The 22,521-nt window shown below is 37.3% G+C and overlaps 1 protein-coding gene across 6 annotated transcripts in view; it reads right to left on the bottom strand.

Moving 5' to 3' along the window:
- LOC103032091 (ERC protein 2) overlaps positions 1–22,521 on the bottom strand; it is a 452,130-nt gene that overhangs the window by 215,146 nt on the left and 214,463 nt on the right. For all 6 annotated transcript variants that reach the window (XM_049485683.1, XM_049485682.1, XM_049485684.1 and 3 more), the window contains 2 exons: positions 13,583–13,720; positions 6,682–6,822 (listed from right to left, as the gene is read on the bottom strand). In XM_049485683.1, coding sequence (XP_049341640.1) covers positions 6,682–6,822; positions 13,583–13,720 — 279 coding nt within the window. The remainder of the gene's footprint in view (positions 1–6,681; positions 6,823–13,582; positions 13,721–22,521) is intronic.

Raw genomic sequence — 22,521 nt, 5'->3', positions numbered from 1 at the left:
ACTCCTATCTATAGCTGTTCCACCTTGTAGATAAAGTAAAGTCAGAGACAGGAGACAGAAGAAACTATTGCTGCACAGTTTGTGTCGTTCATCCTTTAGTCCAGGGGTGTCTAAACTACAGCCCACGGCCCATTTGCGGCCCGTTTCTTTTTTGGAGCGGCCCGCGAGGTATTTTAGAAATAGAATGAAAGTTGGCCCGCTGTTAAGCTGGTTTTTATAATGTGAGATTCAAAGTTTGAACGCTAAGTGTCAGAAATGGCCTAAAGAGTCTAAAAGCGGCGAGAGTAAAGTTGTAGCGCAGAAAAACAGGCCAAAGAGTCTAAAAGTGGAGAGGGTGCGCAGTTGTAGCGCAGAAAAACGTGCCAAAGAGTCTAAAAGCGGAGAGAGTGCGCATTTCTAGTGCAAAAAAACATGCCAAAGAGTCTAAAAGCGGAAAGAGAGTCCATTTCTAGTGCAAAAAAAACGGGCCAAAGAGTCTAAAAGCGGAGAGGGTGTTCAGTTGTAGCGCAGAAAAACGGACCAAAGAGTCTAAAAGCGGAGAGAGTGCTCAGTTGTAGCGCAGAAAAACGGGCCAAAGAGTCTAAAAGTGGAGAGGGTGTTCAGTTGTAGTGCAGAAAAACGGGCCAAAGAGTCTAAAAGCGGAGAGGGTGCTCAGTTGTAGTGCAGACAAACGGGCCAAAGAGTCTAAAAGCGGAGAGGGTGCGCAGTTGTAGCGCAGAAAAACGGGCCAAAGAGTCTAAAAGTGGAGAGAGTGCGCAGTTGTAGCGCAGAAAAGCGGGCCAAAGAGTCTAAAAGTTGCCGTAATTAAGAAGTTTAATATTAAGAGACATCATGAAATGAAACATTAATTTGAAAAATCTTAGTTTACACAACACTGTCAAAGATAAAGATAGTAAGTCAAGTAAAACGGTGTGTAAATGAAAGTAATCAGGAAAAGAAAAAACTTCAAACACATTTCTCCTTCTGGCCCCCAACAAAAAAAGTTTGGACACCCCTGCTCTAGTCCCTCATCAGTACCTACGAGACATTGACCATGGGATGCTTTTGGCTGGATATTTCTGATTGGTGGACTGTTCTCAGTCTAGCAGTTACACTGTGGTGTTTAAAAACTCCAGCAGCACTGCTGTATCTAATCCACTGGTATCACCAGCACAACACACACTAATACCTCATACACCACCCCATACTAATCAGTGCTAATCACTGCAGTGTTGAGAATAATGAGCCACCACCTAAATAATAATAATAATAATAATAGCTGCTCTGTGGTGGTCTCTCTCTCCTGTGGGGTCCTGAGTATAGAAGAACAGGATGCAAGGAGGATAATAATAAAGTACACAGAGAAACAGATACAGAACTACAGTCTGTAATTACACGGAACTACAAAATCCCAATGTGCTCCTGTATGGGAAGTGGAGCTGATAAAATGGCCAATAAATGTAAAAAATTAATAAACAAAAAGCTTTGAAAGATGTTTACATAACTTGATCTAAAAGTTAATTAGCATAAAATTTAATTAAGTGATTCTCTATGTGTTTTTGAGCCCAAATTAACAACTTTATGTTCCAACACCCCTTCAAAACAACAAGCAGCTGAATCAGCAGTTCCACAGTTTGTAACCAGAAGGTTTCTGGGATGGTCTGAAGCATGTTTTGTAGCCTGGGAGTTTTCAGTGAGGTGCAAACACACAGAGTCATCATGAGTCACGATTAGGTTTTGGCTCAGGCACAAGCGCTAGCACCTTTTATTTGGGGAAAAATATATAAAAGAATAAAGAGGATGAAGGAAAATAGTCTGAACGGCTCTATAAGCTGTAAAAGCAATAGAGTTCCACTAGAATTAAATTAGCCTTCCACAGATAAGAAGCGTGATATGAAGCATCTGCATGCTAAATCTACAGCAGGGTTGAGAGAGAACATGTATGGAACAAAACCAGCTGTATGGACGAGTGCTGGAAGAGCACCAAAGGCTGGAACAATGTATGCTGTGGACATTGTTGTAACTCTTCCCATTCAAACTCATTTTTTTATATATTTTTTAAATCCAATGTAATCCTAATAACACATGTATTTACCTATTAAAAAACATGTACTGGTCAATCTCAAGCAGCTGTACTTAATTTTGTACAAGGCTTCTAAGCTGACGATGGTTACAAAACTCATGTGACATTTGAAAAGCATGTTTTAAAGCAAGTCCACTAATTCCTTTGATTTTCTCTCAAGAAAGTCTTTATTTTCAAGAAATGGTTGACTTCATGTTCAATTAATTGATATTTATGACAAAAAAAAAATCACTCCTGTTACTGGCACTCATTCCTGTTCCTGTAACTCAGTCCTGTTACTGGCACTCACTCCTGTAACCTTTTATGATTTGAGTAACAGGTGTTAAAGTAACAGGAATGAGTTTTAAGCATAGAATTAGCAAAAACATTCAAATTAGCTAAATGGCGGCTATGCTAATAGCATGAGGGCACCAAGTGCATGTTAGCAATTTTACTAAAAATAACAAAGATCTAAGAATTAATTTAGGTAACAGGAATCAGTTTTGAGATCAAATATACAGAAAAAAACAAATGAGGGGACTTAAGTTTGGTCTTTCCATGATCTTCAGAAGAACCAACTGATGTCACTTCCTGTTGTAGATGTGAGTTACTGGTAGAATGTACCAGATATTTTAGATGAGCTAATGTGTTACGGTAACAGGAATGAGTGAAAGTCAGGGACAGAACTAAAATGTGTATTTTAAACTCAAATATGATGGATTTGCTATTATTATTAAAATAAAATAAATATTTTTAAAGCATACATAGATAGTTTTGGAGTCACACAACAGTCCCAAAAAATACATCTCTGAAGGATTAAAATGATTATATTATATTTCATGGTAAAGTTTATAGTTAGAGAGTGGGGACAGGAAACAATTTTTTTGTTAATGTAACAATTACTTTTTATTAATGTTTTTTTTTACTTACTTTTGCTTACTTTTGCATTTAGGTCATTGTACAAGACACAATGCTTGATAATAAAATGTATTTTAAAGTTATTTTTATTATATTTGAAAAAAAAAAGTGAAAAACTTAAAGGGTACATAACCCCCCTGATTTTAGCCGACTCCACTCTCAGCTCAAATTTGAAAAATGCAGAAAAAATGGGAGTGCTAGTTTGAAAGGCCAAACTATGATGATGTATGGGTTTAGAGGCAGGGCAGGAGGCACTGTGTCTCTAATAGAGGTGAAACACAGATAGTTAGATGTCACCAGGAGTCGGGCGGTACTATTGATTGACTGATTTGCATATTATAATCATCATTCACGCCTATAGCACAGCTCAACCTGAGAGAGGGCGCTGCAATGACTGAGGTGGTAATGACCACAACAAAATCTTTTTTTTTTTTTTTTTTTTTAATGATAGGAAATGTTTATATAATTTTAGCAGGTCTGGTATGTTTCACAGCTTCAAAAGGAACACATTTCAGCTATTAATGAAAAAAATATGGTTTGGGGTTTAGTGGCTCTTTAAGCTATTCTGTCTCTTGCGATACTAAGCCTGTGCATGATGTGTCTCTAATTGCACTTAAATCATAAAACGTAATTCTGTGCACCTTTACTCAAGTAATCTAAACCTTCAGCAGGCCTGCATGTTATATAAACAAAGTGATTATATTCGCACCGTTACATTGCTCAACATTTGAAGGCTGTTGATACTGTAATTAGAGCTGTAAAATATGGTGGTTGTTTATGTGCTTTTGATTAGCACGGGGAAGGAGAGCGAGTGGGAAGTTCCTCACAAGTGTATATGTGGCGGAGAGTCAAAGCGCAATAAGATATAATTTTCCTGGAATGATATGTGTTCGCTCCGGTGCATATAAAAGAAAACATTCTCGTAAATTTCGGCTCTCTGAAAGATTGCCCCGGCATGTTCCATGAAACAGTGAGGAGTCTGCTCTGGCAAACCGGGGGATGAGGACAGAGGGACGGATCTATAAATTACAGCCCTTTCTTTCACTCGTCTTCTCTCGCTCGCTCGCTCTCTCTCTCTCTCTCTCTCTGGGAACAAAGTGCAAGATGTGCGATTTCTACCCAGAAGCCTGTGCTCACAGGTGTGCTTATAAGAGTACAGGATTCACTTTTACAGTTGACGTTAACACGTTAAGTAGGGGTTACAATCAATGCATTACAACGATTGCAGCGCAGTTATAAAATCCTAAATTCTTCTAATTCTTTTACTTCAATAAAAATAATTATAAACTGTGTCTGAAGAATTTGTCACTGGGAAAACCTGTGTTGACAATTGAAAATGTGTGTGTTCGTCTGTGAAAGCACACGCTGGAGAGACGAGCACCGACAAGCATCTGTCTGGTCTGGAATAATAATTATAGTCCATGAAGTACTGGCTTGCAATTACTAGTAACCAGAGAATTACTAGGTAATCATACAATCATGTTACTACAGTATCTGAAAAACCAAACGTGCTGAATTATATTATAAATTTAACAAATGTGAATAGTACCAAAAAAAAAACGTAAATAGAGCTTTGGAAAAAATAAGAAACCACTTCAGTTTCTGAATCAGTTTCTCTGATTTTGCTTTTTATAGGTATATGTTTGAGCAAAATGAACATTGTTGTTTTATTCTATAAACTACAGACAACTAATAATTGTCTGTCTGAATAATGCAAAGAAAACAAGTTCATATTCATAAAGATTTAAAAGTTCAGAAATCATTATTTGGTGGAATAACCCTGTTTTTTAATAACAGTTTTCATGTATCTTGGCATGTTCTCCTTCACCAGTCTTGCACACTGCTTTTGGATAACTTTATGCCTTTACTCCTGGTGCAAAAATTCAAGCAGTTCAGTTTGGTTTAATGGTTGTGATCATCCATCTTCCTCTTGATTGTATTCCAGATTTCTTCAATTTGGTCAAATCAAAGAAACTCATAATTTATAAGTGGTTTATTATTTTTTTCCAGAGTTGTATATAGGAAAGTATGAGGGAAAGGGAGTGTAGTCACTGGGACACTAGTAAGTGCTTCATGATATACTAATGCATCTCAAAAAGGTAGAATATCATTAGTAGTTACTTCATTTCACTAATTTGTTTAAAAATGTGAAACTCATATATTATATAGATGTGTTACACACAGAGAGATCTATTTTAGGCATTTATTTATTGCCTCAGAAATTTTGAATATTATATAAAACCAACTGGTTCTTTTGGCAGTGTGGGCAGTGTGCCAAGTCCTGCTGGAAAATGAAATCTGCATCTCTATAAAAGTTGTCAGCAGCAGGGGGAAGCATGAAGTGCTGTAAGATTTTGTGGGAAAACAAAACTGAACTGACTTTAGACTTATATAGTCTAAACACAGTGGATCAACACCAGCAGATGACATGTCTCTCCAAACCATCACTGATCATCAGTAAATTTTATATTAATTTAATTTGTAAATCAAGGGAGCAGAGTCTGGAGGAAGAGTGGAGAGACTCACACTCCAAACTGCTTGAGGTCTGGTGTGAAGTTTCCACCAATCAGTGATGGTTTATCAATCCTACCTGGTCCCACCTTTACACAGGGATGTAGAACTACATCACCACTGTATAGCATCATTTTTTCTCCTAGTTTCACTTTTAATTCACTACATATTCTGAATGAGTTTAATACTTTTACTCTAATACATTGTTTATGTGTTGTATTGTTACTCGTTATAATCATAAAAATGTTAGTAATCGTTCTAAACTCACATTATCACTAAACTCAGAGTGGTAGATGATCTACATTGGGTTCACTGGGTTTGATGAAACTGCTCATCATTGAGTGAATCAAGAGTGAATCAAGCTGATCTTATAAGAAGATCTCGCTACTTCTGTTCTGCCTTTAACTCTAAGAACTTTACACTGATTTCTGTAATAACTACACTAATAACACAGTACTGTACTTTTACTTTCAGTACTTCACTACAATAAAAAAACAATACTTTTAGTTGATTAAACAGTGTCCAAAAACGTTTGGCTAAACATGGGTTAGAAGCTATTACCCAATAGCTGGTTTATACAGCAGCTCCTCCATACACACACAGTACTGAGGAGCGATACAGAGAAAAGGTTTGCAGGTGCACAGACTGAGCTGGTATATGTGGAATGGAAGGTTGTGCCCAAAATTTTGCCCATTCATTTCTAATGGGAGAAATTGTACTTTAATTTTGGTGTGCTAATAAAATTGAAATTTTAATCGTTGCTAAGCTGCTTCTGTCTGAAAAGTGTGATGAGTGGTTGCTAAGCTGTTAAATGTTGGTTAAATGCTAAAGTTAAAAAACTTTTGGCTACATGGTGGAATGACAGTACTTTGGCTGATAGAGGAGTGTCCAAAAATATTTATATAAATTTTGAAATACCAATACTTTTGGCAGATATCTGGGTCTATAGTACTTTATAGTGCACATGTCTTCATGTACATAAAACACATCACAATGGAGGTGTGCTACTTTTGGGTTGTAAGTGAAACTTGCAGGTCAATACCTGTATCTCGACTGTAACCAATAGTCTCACCATTTTACTGTAGATTATATAGTAAAAGCTCAATACTGGTATGTGTTGTGTGTTTAAAAATCCCAAACGAAGAAAACCCTTGACCAATCATGATTCTTCACCTGCAGACTCTCACAATGTGCACACTGAGGACACTGACCTCTTTGTCTAAGAGCTGAGACTGGAAGGAGGCGATTTTGTCCTTCAACTCCTTATTCTCCTTCTTATAGGCCTCCATTTCCTCCTGCTTCTCTCGCTCTTCCCTCTCCTTCTGCTCCTTCAGATGCTCTATCACTCTTTCCTGAAACGAAACATTAAAAAGAGTTCAAAAAAACATTTACATTACCTTTACATTTACGGCATTCAGGAGACGCTCCAATGCAGTGAAGTGCTTTAGACACTATAATCCAAATATACCTCAAGCTTATACGTTAACATTAGTATAGAAACTAACATAAATGCACACAGGCCCACATACACTATTTCACCATTTCTAAATGTCAAATAAATCCATGAGTACAGACTTTAAGTCTGAGATAAGTGAACTATTACAACTAGAAAGGGAAAGTATGTGAAGAAACTTTAAGTTGGCTTGGAAAAGTGCACTAATTTGATGATTTCTTTTCATAGTTCCTAAGCTGTCTCTGTCTGAAGAGTTGTTGCTATGCTGTTGAATTTTTAGTTAAGCTACAGTTCAAAAACATTTGAATAAATTGTGTAATACCTGTACTTTTGGATAAGAGAGTAGTGTCCCAAATCTTTAGGATAAATTGTGTAATATCAGTACTTTTGGATAAGAGAGTAGAGTCCCAAAACTTTTGGTTAAATACAGAAATGCAAATATTTTGTCCAAATTGTGAAAAACCAATATTACTGGCTGATAGAACTGTGTCCAAAAATGTTGGCTAAATGGTGAAAGGTCAAAATTTTTCTCTGATGTAGCAGTGTCCAAAAAACGTTTGTCTAAATTGTGGAAAACTAATACTTTTGGCTGATAGTACTGTGTCTAAAACTTTTAAATAATTCATGGAATACCAGTACTTTTAGATAAAATAGAAGTATAATAGAACTTTTGGCCAAATGACAGATAGAGCAGTGTCCAAAAGAGTTTGGCTAAATTGTGGAAAACCAACACTTTTGGTTGATAGAGCTGTGTCAAAACAAAATATACTAAATTATGGTAAATAGAGAAGTGTACATAAATGTTTGGTTAAATGTTGGTGGCCCAACATTTGGTCCATTTATTTCTAATGGGAGAAATTGTATGTAAATTTAAGTGCACTAATAAAACTGAAAATTTTAATCGTTGCTAAGCTGCTTCTTTCTGAAATGTGTGAAGTGTGGTTGCTATCCTGTTAAATTTTGGTTCAATGCTTCAAAAACTTCAAGAACTTTTAGCTAATGGTTGAATGACAGTACTTTGGCTAATACAGCAATGTTCAAAAACATTTTGCTAAATTGTGGAGCACCAATACTTTTGGCAGAAGAAGAAGTGTCTAAAAACTTTAGGTTAAACATGGATTAGAAGCTATTACGCAATAGCTGGTTTATACAGCAGCTCCTCCATACACACACAGTAGTGAGAAGAGATACAGAGAAGGGGTTCCAAGCACAGACTAAACTGGTGTGTGGAATGGATTGTTGTGCCCAACATTGTGCCCATTCACTTCTAATGGAAGAAATTGTACTTTAATTTTAGTGTGCTAATAAAATTGAACATTTTAATCATTGCTAAGCTGCTTCTGTCTGAAAAGTGTGAAGAGTGGTTGCCAAGCAGGTAAATTGTGGTTAAATGCTAAAGTTCAAAAACTTTTGGCTAAATGGTGGAATGACAGTACTTTGGCTAATAGAGGAGTGTCCAAAAATCTTTGTATACATTTTGGAATACCAATACTTTTGGCAGATAAAGCAGTTTCCAAAAATGTTGGCTAAATTGTGGAATGACAATACTTTCAGCTAATTAAGCAATTTCCAAAAATGTTGGCTAAATGATGAAATGCCAATACTTTTGACTGTTTCCAAAAACTTTCCAAAAACTTTTGGCTAAATGGTGGAATGCCAATAGGTTTGGCAAATAGAGAAGTGTCCAAAAACTTTTGGTTAGTTACGGATTAAAAGCCATTACCCAATAGCTGGTTTATACAGCAGCTCCTCCTAAGAAGCAATACAGAGTCAAACATTTCACCTATTATTTTTTGATTGGAGAAATTGTATGGTCATTTTATGAAAACTGGATTGATTTGAGAAATATACAGTGTGAAACGGGGCGATAAAAAGGTGATCTGTAGAAACATTTGACATTCTTGACCAAATTTTGTGGACACTTTTTAATGGAATCCTATGGGGAAATGTCCAAGCTGAACTCCCGCTGTACGAAAAACATACGGAATATTGCTCCAAAAAGCTTAGGCAACCCAATTCATTCTTAAGTTGTACACCAAAAGCTGCAGGACAAAAAAAGTGATAACATTCTGCAAATAAAATAAGAATCACAAGAATACAAAGAACAGTAAGCTGCCTTTTCCAAGCCAACTTAATGACTTTTTGTTTTTATTCGAGCCTAATGAATAATAAAGGGGAAATTCTACTACTGTAAATCTCTATTTACTGGGCCGTGTTAATTTCCCCTGATTTAAAAGACATTTGCTTTGTGATGGAGAGCTGCAGCTGCCTTCCAAACACAATGCCTCTCTTCAGTCACTCAGGTGTGTCTGTCTTTGCCTTCAGCTATTTCCTGTGGCAGCAGGGAAAACTCATAAACGTCTATCATAAATAACATAAAAGCAGAATACTGTCCAAGGGCATGTGCCAAATCCGCAGGTGATAGCTACCCAACACTCAGCAGATAATTAATGCATTAATTAAGACATCAAAACTAAACTTTCAAAACTAGAGGTATCTGTGGGCTTTTGTCTGGCACCATAACACCTGAATACATATACACACATATACATGTAGGCTTTATGTACTACACACATATATGCATATTCAACACAACAAGACAACACAGTAGGAAACTTTGACACATTTATTCACTCATTGTAATAAAACACTAAGCTTTAGCCCCTTTAACATCCATGGCTTATAACACACTAAGGTGTATTTTTCAGTAACTACAGATATTTATCTGCAGATGGATTGGTCCTATTGGTCAGTTAAGGTGTTAAATACAAGCAAAATAATGAACAAGCAAAAAAACATTATTACAACTTCCATTTCCAGTTTTCTTGGGGTTTTATGTTATGAAAGCTATTGTTGAAAGGCTACTTTCAAGATTACATTTTATGTTTGCTGTTATGTGGCTTATGTTGCCAAACATCTGACACTGTACTGTAAATTTGTTTATTTATTATAATAATTAAAATTTCAAATTATATAAACTTTTTACTTAATAAAGTAAATATTTATATTTTATATGTTTACATCAAAAATCAGACATGTTGCTGCCAGAAAATTAGGGTATTATTTTTTATTAAAATAGGCTTTCACACGAAAACAGTCCAACAGTATGACAGTGATTTTTTCACATTTTTTTACACGTGAGTATGTAGCTTTATACATTTTCATGAACATTGTTAGTGGCAAACCAACTAATCTGTCTGTCCCCAAACTATAAGCTCAACTTTGAAAACCAGTGGTATCTGCGATGTCTCTATTTTTACTCAGGATGCACAGTGAAATGCAGAGATTGTTGCAGTAATCAGTAATATATACAGCTCTGGAAAAAAAGAGACCACTGAGAAATGATGGGTTTCTTTGACTTTACCAAATTGAAAACCTCTGTAATATAATCAAGAGGAAGATGCATGTTCATAAGCCATAAAACCAAGCTGAACTGCTTGAATTTTTGCACCAGGAGTGGCATAAAGTTATACAAAAGCAGTGTGTAAGACTGGTGGAGGAGAACATGCCAAGATTTCTGAACTCTTAAAACTCTTAAAACTTTATGAATATGAACTTGTTTTCTTTGCATTATTTGAGGTCTGAAAGCTCTGCATCTTTTTTTTGTTATTTCAGCCATTTCGCATTTTCTGCAAATAAATGCTCTAAATTACAATGTTTTTGGGGGGGGATTTGGGAGAAATGTTGTCTGTAGTTTATAAAATAAAACAACAATATTTATTTACTCAAACATAAACCTATAAATAGCAAAATCAGAGAAACTGATTCAGAAACTGAAGTGGTCTCTTATTTTTTTCCAGAGCTGTATATACACATATTCGAAACAACAAGACAACAAAGTAGGAGACTTCACCATACTCATCTGCTCTTTTTTAACCCCTTTAATATCCATGGTTTATTACATATAAATAATATTACATAGCCACAGAAAATTAGGGTAATTCTTTTTTTTTACCTGATCAATTTGGGCTTTTACACAAAAACTTTGAGCAAAATGGTATTTTAGCTGATCACCTGCAATTGGTTCCACTTTTAGTAAACCTGCACCATATTCTGTAACATAACTATGTGTAAATCTATCAAAATGCACAGCAATCACTTGTCTAGTCTAAGTATAGACTCTGTTACCTGATTCAAATTAGATTTACCCATTTCAAAAAAAGGCATATGGAAACATCTGTTGCATAATTAATTAATTGTTCTGCATGCTAGTGCAACCTTCCCGACCCCAACGTTTAATCATTTATGGCCTATAACAATCTCCGGAGGAGCTGTTTCTTTAAGAAGCTGCAGTTGTAAGTGAAATCAGGTGCTACGTGTTTACCAAATACTGTGGACTTTGCGACCCTTGCTGAGAAGCAGGGTCCTGCAACTCTGTGAGAAATTCACATGCGCAACAATTAAGCCGGAGTTAACGATTGCCCTGTAGGTAAACAAAATTTTAACAATGCCGTCTGAATTCCACTGTTCATGACTCAGATATTCCACCCTCCGGAAAGGTCGCTTGCTCATCTGACTTTCAGGAAAACGCATGTAAATATTCACCCTGATGACCATTAGCGGGCGAATCTACAGGCCTCCACGACCTTGTGCACATTTCACCCTGTGAAGTCAGCTGCCGTGAAAGACCACAAAGCTACTACAGAGCGGAGCGGTTATGAGAAGCAGCTGCACCTCTAACGAGCGAGAATACTCATCCAAACTACGTTTACAACTAGCAGCGACCACCAATCAGTCCTCCCGAGTCAACACAATGAAGTTTACAAGGAAAACGCTGCACCTAGCTATGAACTCCCACTGTGACATCATTAGTCTGCGTGTCTGCAGAATGACTCGTAGAGAATTGAGCAATCTGAGAATGTCTGATCTATTTGTAGACGCTTACATGTTGACGTGTTGAAGGAAATCACAGATCATTTCACAGTTTACTTTCAGATTAAAAGAACTTGGATTAGTTATACATACATAAGTCATGTTTTTTTATTGAGCTACTTTTTTGATATCTGGTGTTAATTAATTCAGTTCCATTCAATTCAATTCAATTCAAATGTATGTACATAGCATTTTTATCTATTTTATTATTTTTGTCACAAAGCAGCTTTACAGAGTAACAGGTCTATTGCACACCAGTCAATTGCGGATCACACAGCTGGATTTAGGGTGTGTCTGTGTTTTTCGTATTGTGAGGGTGCAAAAAGCATGTCTTGCATGGCTTGAAACATGTAAAAGGCATGACCTAATTCTCTTAAATAATCATGTGTGTTTTTGGGCGTAACATTAATTAAACCAATCAGTATGTTACTTGCCATTCCCTTTAAGATCCAAGTACGCTCTGACTTTGAATAAGCTTAGGTTTGTCTACAGCTGTTCTTGTTAAAGTTAATTTGATTTAAAATGTTTTACTGGTCTAAATCTGGTAAACAGTTCACTAAGCACTGTGCTTTTAAAACAATAAACCTTGATTTTTTTATAAGGAAGAGGAAAATGGGAAAACGAAGAACACCAAAAGATTACAAAGTTCCTTTAAGTAACTTGGCCCTATAGACGTAACAATAATATGATGTGAAATTATATATTGGAGTTATATTACAAAGCAAGTGTCTGGGAACATCTGCCAACAGTCCTGACACTTAAATCTTTTAGATCTGAATTATACTCCAGAGATATGGAAAATCTAAGAATTTTTATAAATATAAAAAGTCTTAGAAATACAGCTCTGGATTTCTCTGATTTTGCTGTTTATATGTATATATTGAGTAAAATGAACATTGTTGTTTTATTCTATAAACTACAGACAACATTTCTCCCAAAATCCTAATAAAAATGTAGTCATTTAGTGCATTTTTTTTACAGAGAGTGAGAAACGGCTAAAATAACAAAAAGCTGCAGAGCTTCATACAATACTATAAAGTTAATAAAGAGTTTTGTAAAGTTAATAAAGAGTGTGTTTTTAATCACAGTTTTCATGCATCTTGGCATGTTCTCCTCCACCAGTCTTACACACTGCTTTTGGATAACTTTATGCCTTTACTCCTGGTGCAAAAATTCAAGCAGTTCAGTTTGGTTTGATAGCTTGTGATCATCCATCTTCCATTACAGAGGTTTTTTAATTTGCTAAAATCAAAGAAACTCACTTTTTAAGTAGTCTAATTTTTTTTCCAGAGCTTTATAAGAACATGTTTTATGTCCATTGTATTGTTTAGCATTTTTATTTTATATTTGATATTGAGATTTTAATTTCACAAAAAATAGCTCTTACTTTGCCTTGTCGGCTCTAATGCTGCCATGCACTTAAGTCTGAGTTGCTGTGTTTTCTATTGTAGTGGGCGGGGCTAAGTCACTGTTTCATTGGCTGCTAAATATTTTCATTGGGTGGTTCATGGTCTATTCTGATGGACAACAACCCTTAATTACTGTTATGTGCAACAAAACATTTTTTAAAAAAGAAAATACTTGACGTTCATTGTAATGAACACAGGGTCTGGAAGGGTTAAATAAAGCATAAATAAAGAACAGTATAAGGTATCTCAAGTGCTGAGAACAAGGACGTGCTATCAGATATAGAAAACTGCTCTATATGTCCTGTTTATTCAAGAAATTTTCTGCTCTTTTTGCTCCCAATCAAATACTGCCTCACTCTTCCCGTTCTTTCGCTCTACCTTCTCAGAGAGGGCCTCCTCAAGAGTGGCAAGGGCTGTGTCCGTGTTGCTGGAGTCAGTCTGCAGAGACTTCACCCTGTCCCTCAAACTTCCGAGCTGTTTATCCTTATCCTTCAACTGCTCCAGCAGGTTTTCAATCTGTAAAAAAAAACAGAAAGAAAGAGAGGAAAGAATGCAGTTTTAAAGTTTGAAACGGTCAAAGGCAGTGCTTTCACAAGAGTGAATACACGTCAGCTTTATATCGTACACTTTCAAACCCTATTAAGAAGGCTAAAGGCAAAAAGCAATTAAACTTTAAAATATGGGTGGCAAACCGTAATTGCAAGCCTAATTCAGCATAGCAGGGCGATTACTCGAAAACTTAAAATCGCAATCCTTATCAGGCGAGCGAAAACAGATGAAATTATTTCTACGTTGCGCTCCAATAAAAGAAAACACTCAGGCCGAAAGTGCCACTCTTTTCAACTATACCACAACACGACTTTCCAGCCCAGACGTAGTTATATTCCCATACTCCTGAAAGAAGGCTCTGTCTGCATTCCAGTCATGGGTGCATTGACAGATAATACCAAAAAACGGCGACAACCATTTCGCAAATGAATCAAATTAGTCCGCCCTGACTATGGCTAAATTGCTAAGTGATGAGGGTAATGGCTGAAGGGGTTTATCTCCAAAGCTAAAGGCCACAAAAAAAATGAGTGGGAAAAGAACTCGTAAAGGCTGGAGATAACGCCGCTCCGGCGTTATTACGCCACCCAGTGAAGAGATGTTTAAAGCAAAGATGGAGTGATATGAGGCCTTCAGTCCAGTGGGACACTATGGGAACCGATTAGAGGCGTACAGAAATCAGAAGATGGCAGTGAGGGCGTTTGCGTCAGACTGATGGCTTGTTTTGAGTACCAGTATCAGAACTGATGTCCTCCATTACAATGAATGAAGTTAGTCAATGTTCAGAATGTTAGCAATGTTCAGTCTTACTAAAAGACTAATAAGAAAAATAATCATCAATCTGGAGTGTCGACAACATCTTTAGAGGTGAAATGTCACAAATTGAACAGATTCATTTGGATAAACCATTTGAAGAACCACAGTCTTCATCCTGCAGGATGAAGAGTGAAGTTTCACATTTCTATAACTACAAACTAAAGTTTTGACAATGTGTAAAATGGACTTTTCTTGTAGTAAAACATAATAAAAAGTACTTACCTTTGATGAATAGCACACCTCCGCTCTCCCACAGCATTCTGAGATTCCGAAATTTAAACAGTTTATCCAAACACTCTTCAGACTGAGTGATAAGGGGCATAATTTGCCCTGTTAAATCGCTTTTTACACCGTTATCCAGCTCAAAGTAGCTCCACACCTCCTTGCTAGAATCTGGAGAGCCCTGCCATTTAAAAAGGAGGCATTGAAAACTTAATGCAAGCTTCAGCTCCGAGTGCCGCCATTACTCCTGGCGCCGGCTGCTAGTCTATATACCTTGTGAGACTCCAGCAGTAATGGCGGCGCTCAGAGCTGAAGCTAGCGTTATAGGATGTTTTGTAATAACAGTGGTTTTTAATAAGCTTTTTTATTTTTAATGCCTCGTTTTAAATGTCAGGGCTCTCCAGATTCTAGCAAGGAGGTGTGGAGCTACTTTGAGGCTGGATAACAGTGGAAAAAGCTATTTATCTGGGCAAATTATGCCCCAAATCACCAAGTCTGAAGGGTGTTTGGACAAACTGTTAAAATTTCTGGATCTTAGAACGCTGTGGGAGGGCGGAGGTGTGCTATTCTTCAAAGGTAAGAACTTTTTATCATGTTTTACTACAACAAAAGTCCATTTTACACCAGAGTTCTCCTTTAAAAAATGCACAGCTGCTAATCAGAGTTCTGAACAAATTTGTTTTGTCAGATAAACTATGGCTGTAAACTACATATTTTAAACATGGTAAGGCAAATATAAGAATGCAGACATTGTTAGAGTGAAGAAAAATGTGAACGTGCATCTTGATTGGCCATCACATGTTCAGTGTGTGTGTGGTTCTCATGAGAGAACTTTGGAGGGCCTTATTTCAGGGCAAATTTAGCATGGTGCTCCAGCCAGCAGATAAACCGTTCCATTCCTTTCCGCTGCTGCATTTTCTTTGGCCTGTGTGGTCAGCGAAAACAACGGCACTGCCGAAATATTTAAGCGAGCCATGCGGCCTCTGTTCCACATAGCCGAGTGCTGGGGGAAAATGGAGCTTGACCCCCAAAACATTTTGCTTTTTGCTGAGAGACAGGGTGAATGTTCTTTTCAGGCCGGGAAACTGGACATCACCGTTTACTTTCAGAGAGACCGGAAACTGTTTAAACAGTCTATGGAGAGGAGAATGTGGATTCTGATAAATAAATACTTCTGCAGGCAATTGTAGGCCTTAAGTATAAAGGCAAACGTCCGGCTAAAAATTTGAGTCTTCCACACAGCTTGAGTAACCTCCGAAAAGGTTTATTCTATAAAAAAAAGTGTGAGAGAGCTAGGAAGACATACAGACAGAGAGAGAAAGAGAGAGAGAGAGAGAGAGAGAGAGAGAGAGAGAGAGAGAGAAAGATGGACCACCTACAGTTGGAGTGCTTGGACTGTAAACTGAGCTGGTACATGATAAACATAGAGACATCTCTGCCTGTTCAAGGCTGGGTTGCTCTCTGAAGAAGTGGCTTTTTTTTCTTCCATGCATCCAGCATAGCTTTACTACAGCTTTTTTTAACAGTAGAGCGGTAGAGCAGCTTTTACTTACAAATATGAATATTCACACATATACATATAAATATTGATGAATGGACCGATAGAAATTCTCCCAAATTACCTGAAATAAACTCTTTTTTTTACATTGACTTCTATTGAAAGTTAAGTAGGTTTTATCTCTCTCCTATAAAGTTACCATTTTGCGATACATGTTTTTTTATTGGACAGCGACAATATATACTTCTCCCAGTATATAAAAGTCTTAATTAAAAGCTGAAATGTAAACCTTCATTAACATTTTAATTAGGGCCATCAAGGTTAAATCGTTGTTGTTTTTTTTTGGAGCGGTTCACTTGTGATCTGGTTTCGATCCAACCAGGATATCAAATATACTTATTTTAAATTAAACTAAACTGCTGATAAGGTGCAGTTTAATCTGATATATTAGCTAGATAATATACTGTTATGAACAAACGCTGTCTCTGCTGCTCCATGCTGTTTACACATGCAGTAATGTGCAGCGTTTACTGCTCACAGCCTCGCTGCACGTCCTATTGAAAACATGGTGTTTGAAAGCACAGCAGCAAATGATTTGCGCTCTATGTTAAAGCAGCTTCACATTGCTTACATATACACTCTGAAATACAGAATTTTCCCACTATATTTACTTTTTTCTAGCTCCCGCACAAGACAGCTCTGACCAATCAGAAGAGACAGTGTGCTCGCATGGTTTATTGGTGAGCATTGTGGTGCGTTTAGGTTCATGCCTGTGTGAAACCAAACCAAACAGAGGAAGTAAACACTTCAAATAAACAAACTCATCAACTGATCCAGATCAGAGAAACTACCTACAGGTGTAAAAACGCCCTTTTATACTCAGCTAATTAAGTTCTAATTTACTTTCTTGCTCCCATGCCAGACAGCTCTGACCGATCAGAGGAGACAATGTGCTCTCGTGGTTTATTGGTGTGAATATTGGTGCATTTATGTTTACGCCTGTGTGATACCAAACCAAACAGAGGGAGGAAACACTCAAAAAAAAAAAAAAAAAAACGTATCGACTGATCCGGACCATAGAAACCAACTACAGGTGAGAAAACGCCCTTTTATTCTCAGTAAATTAAGATCTAATTCAGAAATTCTTACAACCAAGTAAAAAAAAAAGTTTCCTCTATCCAATTTATTAGGCATTCTTTATTCCATTGACCCACATTGGTTTAATTTCCCTTCAAACATATACTAGTATATACTAGTATTTTAATTAACACCAGTTTTATATGCATTTTACGTTGCTTACATTCATTATTTTATTTGCATTTAAATATCAACTGTAAAAAAATCTTAAATGTCTTAAAAAGAACAAGTGTGATTAAGCGCAGTGTGGCGTGAGGAGGCGGGGGAGTTGTGGGTCCACCCCACGCCGGAGCGCAAAGCCATGTCTGTCCCAGCTGGTCCGCATGAGGACTGATTGAGCCGCCAGCTGGGACAGGTATATAAACTGAGCCTCAGCCCTCACTCAGGAGTCTTTGGACTGGGGAGCTGAGAGCTGAGGCCGCACGGACCTTAAAAGTAAAACTAAAAGTTCTCTACAGACTCTAGAGCCCCATTGGGCCGAGTTATGGTTTAAGTTTGTTTTGGGTGTGGTGGAGGGCGTTGGAAACCAATAAAAGGTATGATTTGAGTTCATTTAATCCCCGTGTCTGTATTCTCTGTGTGCTTCCTCTTTCCGGGTCACAGTGGTCATGCCCCTAACCCCAGGGGCCTACCACAGCAGTTAATCACAGAATATGGTCCAGTGGGAATTAAAACCATTATGAATGATGGGATGTGAAAGAGGCTGAATGGGCCTGGTGACTTTTTCCTATCAAATGCCTGAACTGTATTTCATTTTACTCTCTTAAGGCTTTTCTGTTGTTTTCCCAAGGTTTGTCATCGCCTCTGAAAATACAGTTCTGTGTAGGGATAAGTCAGGACGTGCTGGCTGGTGGCCACAGGAACGGATCTAGCCGGTAATTGGTGGTGGATAAAACCGCCAGTCTGAGACGATGGGGATGATTGGGTGATATGTGAGGACGCGGGAGAGTGCAGAGAGAGAGAGAGAGAGAGAGAGAGAGAGAGAGGCTTTTAGTGGAGTTGTTCAGGACTGTGCAGTATGTAACAGAGAGAAACCCTAAGAAACACAGAGAATAATAACAAATACAGCACTAGTGTGATGTCGTACATACTTTACAGTGGGGCACAATTAGAAGAAACAACACTATAGTCCCTGTTAACATTATTTTATTTTATTATGATAATCCCAAACTTAATTTCAGGGTAAATCAGAAGCTTTTTGTTACCTTTTTATTATATTATATTTCATGCAATATGATCCTCATTAAAACAAGTCATTTCTTGACTTTAGAAGAATTGTTGAATGCACTCTTCTTTAAGCACAGACCCAGAACATAACACTCTCAAAATTCAACCTCCATACGACTGTCAGCTTTTGCCCTCTTGTGGCTTGATCCTGGAACTGCAAATGAAACACACACACTCCTCTAAATGATCAAGAAGCAATCAGATGTGAAAAACAGCCGAGGCAGAACAGGATGTAGACTCTGTCATGCTCTTAGCTGGGTGGCAGTAGGTGGTCCCAAGATGAAAGACCTGGGCTTTCTTCCATTTTACTCCTCTGGGCTCTAGACTCTGTGTGATGTCATCCATACCCTCACTGAGGGGCACATTACTCATCCGCTATCAGCTGGAGTAGAGCATCCTAATGATGACATCATCATAGAGAAGAGGGAGAGCTTAGATCACGCTATGAAGGTAAGAAGGCGTGGAGGATGGATGTGAAGATCTCTCAGGAATACAGGGAGGCAGAGAGAGACAGAGAAATCTTAAAGGAGAGTTTAAGGAAGTCTTTGATAGAAAGGAAAGAAAATGTACAGACGTAAAGGCGTAAAGACCTTTTTTTTATACAGACTGACTTTTTTGGGCCATTCCACCAAATGGGTGCCATTTGCTTGTTGTAACTCTTTAAAATTATTATTATTTTTTTTTTTATATATATTTATTCAACTCTGAATCTAATAACACATGTATTTAACTATTCAAAACATATACTGGTCAATCTCAGGCATCTTTACTTAATTTCTTACAAGGTTTCTGAGCTGAAGATGCACTAATTCCTTTGATTTTCTCTCCAGAAAGTCTTTATTTTAAAGAAATTGCTGACTGCATGTTCAAATAATTGATATTTATGACAAAAAAAAAAAACACACACTTCTGTTACTGGCACTCATTCCTGTTACTTTTTATGTTTTGAGTAACAGGTGTTAAAGTAACAGGAATGAGTTTTTAGTGTAGAATTAGCAAAAACATGAAAACTAGCTAAATGGAGGCTATGCTAATAGCATGAGGACACTGAGCACATTCTAGTAAATTTCTCAAAATTTGAATTTTAAAAATAAACAAAAAAGATCTAAGAATTAATTTAGGTAACAGGACAGGTAACAGTATTGAGACGGATGTCCTCAATCATAGTTATAATAAGATTAAATATAAAAAAAAAAAAACTAATGAGGGAACTTAATTTTGGTCTAATCATGATCTTCAGAAGAACCAACTGATCCTGTTGTAGATGTGACTTGTAGAATGTTCCAGATGGGGTAATGTGGACTGAAACTCAGGGACACAACTAAAATGTGTATTTTGACTTAAATATTGTGGATTTATTATGAAAATATATATATATATATTTAAAGCATATTGAAAGTCAGCATGTTTGTTTTGTTAAAACAAGCTACGTGGGACAAACCGCTAGCTGATAGCACAGTGTGTTATCGAAACACTCAGGGTTCCTCAGTCTAGCGATATCAGGTGCCATGCTAATGCTAATGCTGCTGCACCCAGCCTTAGTGCTGGAGAAACTTCACTGAAAACGCACCCTTACACAGAATGTACCTTGCACAGGGTGTGAGACTGAACCCTTTGACATATTGTGTATTAATGAATACCCTTTGCATTATCATTTCTATTATTATTATTTCTGTCCATGTAAGTTTCTGTATTCTACCTTAAATTATGTTTGCTTCTACAGAGAGTAGCATAACTGGGTCTTGGCTTATTGCACAACTGGCCTGAAAAATATATAACCAGTTTCATTTTGTGCTTAAACTTTGTGCATTATGAATATTAGTATTGCAGTTTGTTGCCATGCAATCAAGACCTTGTTGAAAACAAGACAGCAGAATGCGGTGTGCCTGCACAAAAATGCATTTTTCACTTGCCAGATAGTAAACTAACCAAACTAAACTGCTTCATTTTTCATTTTATATTACAGTTATTGAACATTTAAGAAGAAAGGGGCTCATGTATTCATGTGTAATGATGTGTAATGGTGTGTGTGTGTGTGCGTGCGCAGGGGCAAATTTGCAGATGCAAATGTGCTCCAAACCCTCCCCTCAGTCCACTACATCCTTAAAAGACCCAACACACCAAGTTGCCATCACGTCTGGGCCAAATGATGCCATCCTACACAGGCACATAAGAGGCCTGGTCAGAGATGTGGGAAGAAATCCGCAATCCAAAACAGGAATGTCTTGGAGATGCGATTCGTTACGGATTTTCACATGCATTTGGTAGCGTTTCAGTTCGCCTGTGGGCTAGGGGGAGTCAATGTGCATTTGTGCGTGTCTAAATACAAGGCCTTCTCTGTGTGGAAGAAATACTGAACAAACTGCAGAACATTTAAAACCAGGCTTTGCCTTCTGTTGCATATGTATGATAACACCCAGCACAACAAAGGCAGAAAACAAACAACGTTATGCTTTGACAAAATTTCACTGTTTTAGACTTAATTACAAATGAAATTTCATTTTAGTCAAAATCTTGGACTAAGAATCTCTATAGCCCTTAAGCTACTTAAGTTGGCTTGCACTGCAAGTTAAACAAAAAAATACAAAAAAACATACGATACAAATACTTGAAGCAACCTTAAATAAAGTAAGATGGACCTAAGAGACAATGGGCCCTAGTTTAGTGACCTAGCGCACTGATAAATTGTGGACCTCACAGCAGATTTTAGGGCGTGTCGGTGTGTCTTTGGTATTGTGAGGGTGCAAAAAGTGCACCTTGTGCAGCTTAAAACATGCAAAAAGGCATAACCTAATTCTCTTAATTAATCATGGGTGTGTTTTGGGCGTAACATGAAATAAACCAATCAGTGTGCCAGTTATCATTTCTTTAAGAGGCAGATGAGCTCTGACTTTGTCACGTTCATATCTTAACATTGCAGCACTTTTGATCGTGTCAGCTGAGAATACTTATTTAAGGGAACAGCAATGTTATTTAATTCTTTATTCTGTTCATTTTTGGTGTAAAAGCTGTTTTTGTGTGCTGCAGTTCGTTTTTTTTTGTGTGTAGACAGCGCTCCTGCATGGCTAAGATAGAATTGGATCTTGGATCTGACTGTTGACTGTTGTCAAGGTTTAAATCAGTCAGTGGCGCACCTGTATTTCCTGCCGACAAGATAGAAACAGGCCAAAAATTTACCTAAACACACCTCACTTCCAGATCACCACGCCCATCAGTGTAGATATATTCCTAAACTCTGGCGCTATTTTAACAGAGCAGGCGCAAGGCGTGAAAATAGACTGTTGACAGAGTGTAAGGTAGCAATGAGCATTGACGCACCTTGCGCAGGGTGTATAATAGGGTGTTTTCTGATATTTATCATTCAGAAGAGATTTGTTCTGCATTGAGCAGCTCTGTTTTCACATGCTCCCACTACTGTAATTGTGGGATTCTATGATTTATTTGATGTTTGTGCAGCTGTTTTACTGTGCTGTTGTTCTGCACACTTTTACAGCTCTCACTAAATTGTGCTCTGTTTTCATACTTACTTCATTTAACTCTCTGTCAATACTCTCAGACTAACTACAATACCAAGCACTGACCACCTGTCCTAATAGAAAGTAGACGAAACACCCAAATGACTCTAAATCCATTGTTTCTTTGTTATTAGAATAATCTTGGCATAAATTAATTCTGTTCATTCTTATATTGTGGTAAAAATCTTAACAAATACACGGCTGATGTGGCTTAGCCAAAACTGTAGCCAACTGGTTCACTTTGTACTCATCTGGGAACTTTATAAAAATTGTTAATTTAAATGGTCATGCCAGCAATATATATTCCTTCAAGCATGTGGTAGCAGTGCAGTGCTAAAAACAGTTTAAAATAGATA

The sequence above is a fragment of the Astyanax mexicanus genome, chromosome 12, assembly GCF_023375975.1.
Source record: "Astyanax mexicanus isolate ESR-SI-001 chromosome 12, AstMex3_surface, whole genome shotgun sequence".
Lineage (NCBI taxonomy): Eukaryota > Metazoa > Chordata > Actinopteri > Characiformes > Acestrorhamphidae > Astyanax > Astyanax mexicanus.
Note: the sequence above shows the minus strand (reverse complement) of the source record. Positions and strands in the feature narration are given on the sequence as shown.